Source organism: Gekko japonicus, unplaced genomic scaffold, assembly GCF_001447785.1.
Source record: "Gekko japonicus isolate JY-2015 unplaced genomic scaffold, Gekko_japonicus_V1.1 scaffold123, whole genome shotgun sequence".
In the NCBI taxonomy this organism is placed as follows: domain Eukaryota; kingdom Metazoa; phylum Chordata; class Lepidosauria; order Squamata; family Gekkonidae; genus Gekko; species Gekko japonicus.
Genome location: NW_015169176.1, coordinates 1,490,876 through 1,494,501, shown reverse-complemented (window position 1 = coordinate 1,494,501; position 3,626 = coordinate 1,490,876). Strand labels below are relative to the sequence as shown.

The window sequence follows — 3,626 nt, the reverse complement described above, 5'->3', positions numbered from 1 at the left end:
CATTTAAGCATTTGCTCTTTAACTGACTCATCTTCAGTAAACCATTTTAACAGGACTTTATATAAATTTGATATCATTTTCTTTCCTTTTGCCTCCCACACTCCCTCAATTTCATTTTTTTCCTCTCTAAAACCATATCTTTTTAAATCAATTCTGAATAAGTCAACCATTTGTGCATAATTTAACCAGTCATACTCAAAGTCTAGCTCCTCTCTCTTTCTCATCACAAAGTCTTTTCCTTCTTTTTTCAAAATGTCTTTATACGGCAACCAATCTTCGCCTTTATGTCTCGAATATGGTGTGATTACTTCTGCAGGTACAATCCAAAGTGGTCTTGCTTCATAGAAAAAAATTTATATCTCAACCAAGTCCCGTACAGTGATCTTCTTATAAAGTGATGCCTGAAAAATTTATCCGCTTTTGTCTTTCGTACCATAGATAGGCATGCCAGCCAAATCTACAATCATGTCCTTCCAATGCTAAAAGCTTTTTATTGTCCAAATTTATCCACTGCTCTATCCAAGTAAAGCAGATCGCTTCATAGTACAGTCTGAAGTTCGGCAATTGAAATCCTCCTTTCTTTAGCATCACAAAGAATTTTCATTTTAATTCTTGGTTTTCTTCCTGCCCAAACTAACTTTGAGATGTCTTTTTGCCATTGATTTAGCACTTTAATTTCCTTCAATATCGGATTTGTTTTCAATTCCCTTCCTAATCCCAGCGTTTGGACGTTTTTATTGCAGCCGCACACTGTCTCGACATTTTCAGCGAGTTATCTACTACGACTCCAAGATCTCTCTCTTGGGTCAGTCTCTGCCAGTTCGGACCCCATCGATGTGTATTTATATTTAGGATTTTTGGCTCCAATGTGCATCCCTTTGCCCTTGGCCACATTGAACCCCATTTGCCACTTTGACACCCAGTCACCCATCCTCGACAGATCCCTTTGGAGTGCCTCACAATCCTCCTCTGGTTCTCACCACCCTGAACAACTTCGTGTCATCTGCAAATTTAGCCACCTCACTGCTTACTCCCAACTCCAAATCATTAATAAACAAGTTAAAAAGCATTGGACCGAGTACTGATCCCTGTGGTACCCCACTGCTTAGTACTGCTTAGAAAGTTAGTACTAAGTTTCTATTAGGAGAAATGGCTGGCAGGAAACATGATCACAAAAAGGCTCTTTTTCAAAAGGACAAAAGTTATAGATAGTGGGTTGGATCCGGCCTAACATTTCCAATGATGGAAGGGGAAGCAATTTTCATACCAACTCCCCACTTATGCTGCTCCCGGGGCTGCTCCATCCACTAACAGCAGCGTATCAGGGGGTATTTGGGACATGAATGGGAAGGTGACAAAGCTGCTTGGCTGTGGTAATTTTCAGTGGGATCCAAGCCAGTAAATTCGACTATCTGAGCAGATATGCAAACACACAGAGGCAACATAGTAGGGAACACTTTTACAATATTCACTTGGAGAAAATTAGAGGTTTTGCAGACTGAAATCTCCAAAATCCACTTGTCTGTTTTAGTTCACAAACCCACTTTTAAAGTGCACAATAATACACTAATTTTATTATCATACATTTTTAAAGTATTTGAGAAAATCATTGAGGACAAAAGTACACATTGCATGGAATTGCATGCTCCTTTCTTTTGAATGTTTAACTCTGAAAAGTGATTTAATTTAACTTCTTCCTCTCCTGCCACTTGCCTGCCCCAAATTCATTCCCACCCAAGGAGGAATTTTCCCCTGTTGCTTATGTTATTGCTGGCTGATCAATGATCATAAAAAAATTAAATAAGATATTCTCCCCCACCACAGGAAAAGAAGCTTGGTAGTGGAAAGTAACAACTAGAAAAAAAACTTACAAGGCAGGTTTCATTACAACATGGGCCATCACTGCAATGTGCTCCATTAGACAGTGAGCATTTCTTACAGCAGTTTTCATGGCAATCCTGAAGAAAACACATTATTTGTGAATATCCGAAAATCAAAATAAATTAAGAGGCACAATCACATAAAGAGATTAACAGGCGGTATTCATATATTGTTTATCCACCAAATCGCAGAACACACAAGTGCACAAAGCCTTATACGTTGAATGTTTTAGAACTAAGAAGCAATAAACCAAAGTGCTTAAAATAGTCACATATCTAAGAATATATAAGTAGGGGACTCTATGACACTGACAAATCTCTCTTCTTATATCAGCACTCTCTACTCTTCTAACACTCTTATATTAGTACTCTCTTCTCTTGGGTGTCAAATTTCTTATTTTGTGGTTAAAACAACGGTTAACAATATTATTCTTAGAGCTCTCCTTCTAAGAGACAGTTTAGTATATGAATAGGAAGGATTAAATAATTGGTTTTATGTGTGTAAAAATACTCTGATCTTACCATTTGGAATCCACAGTCACAGTCTTCTCCCGGTTCTACATACCCATTTCCACACTCAGTGGTATCAAACAACTGGAGGAGGCAAATACACAATGGACTATTATCAGTAGCAGCTGAATGATGGTACACCCCCCCACCGACTTCTGCAACTGTGCAAGAATCACACAACAAAGCAAATGTCATCTCAATACAAGATCATCTTCTGTACTATGGTAATGGACAAGGTGGCAGAATTAAAGGCAAATAAAAAGACTGTTTCTCTACCTTTACAGCCCTCCCACAGAACTGTCTCAAAATGGCAAAGAACCTACTTAATACATCTTAATATACCTGAACCTGAAAACTACTGGGGGGGGAGGGTTTGCACACCCCTAAAGGGGACCCAATATGTCTTACGTTGTTCTCTCCACCATTTGATCATCACAACGACCCCGTGAGGTAGATTAGGCTGAGACAGAGTGACTGGCCCAATGTCACCCAGCAAACTTCCACAGCGGACTGGGGATTTCAAGCCGGGTCTCCCAGGTTGTAGTCTGATCCTATAACCACTATACCACACTACCTGCACTTAGCTTATTAAATAAGATTTGCGCAAAAAAGCCCAAACCTGAAAATAATTTTCTGTGAAACTTGCATAGCTCTACACTTTTTCCCTTGGTAGATTGCCAATGACTGTGGCAGAAGCAGAAAGAAGTTTAAGCAGTCTAGCATTCTTCAGAAACTGCAGTTGTTCCATGATGAAGTAAGAGTGTTTAAGCAATCTAGAAATTTGCCTACTGAGTGAAAACTTGCAAGAATAAATTCACTTTGGGATCATTATGTTTAAAATGAATTGGTCCAACACTAAATATCTGCAGCAGCACTGGTTCATTACAATAAAAAATTAAAACTTTATCAATACCTTAGGACCAACCTAAAATAAAGGGGTGGGGGGGCATGGCGCAATAGAATAGCCCAAAGTGTAGGCCATGGTATAAGAACATAAGAGACGCCAATGTTGGATCAGGCCAAAGGCCCATCCAGTCCAACACTCTGTGTCACACAGGGGCCAGAAATACCAGTGCCATCAGGAGGTCCACCAGTGGGGCCAGGCCATTAGAAGCCCTCCCACTGCTGACCCCCCCTAGCACCAAGAAGACAGAGCATCACTTGCCCCAGAGCCCCTAATCTAACCCTTGTGCTAAATAGCTATTGATGGACCCTGCTCCATATGCTTATCTAATT

The 3,626-nt window shown here is 40.0% G+C and overlaps 1 protein-coding gene across 1 annotated transcript in view; it reads right to left on the bottom strand.

The window, feature by feature from the left end:
* ADAM23 (ADAM metallopeptidase domain 23) overlaps window positions 1-3,626 on the bottom strand; it is a 95,300-nt gene that overhangs the window by 35,199 nt on the left and 56,475 nt on the right. The window contains exons 16-17 of the mRNA XM_015415998.1: window positions 2,403-2,474; window positions 1,872-1,958 (exon numbers count right to left, since the gene is read on the bottom strand). Of these exons, the coding sequence (XP_015271484.1) occupies window positions 1,872-1,958; window positions 2,403-2,474 (159 nt within the window). The remainder of the gene's footprint in view (window positions 1-1,871; window positions 1,959-2,402; window positions 2,475-3,626) is intronic.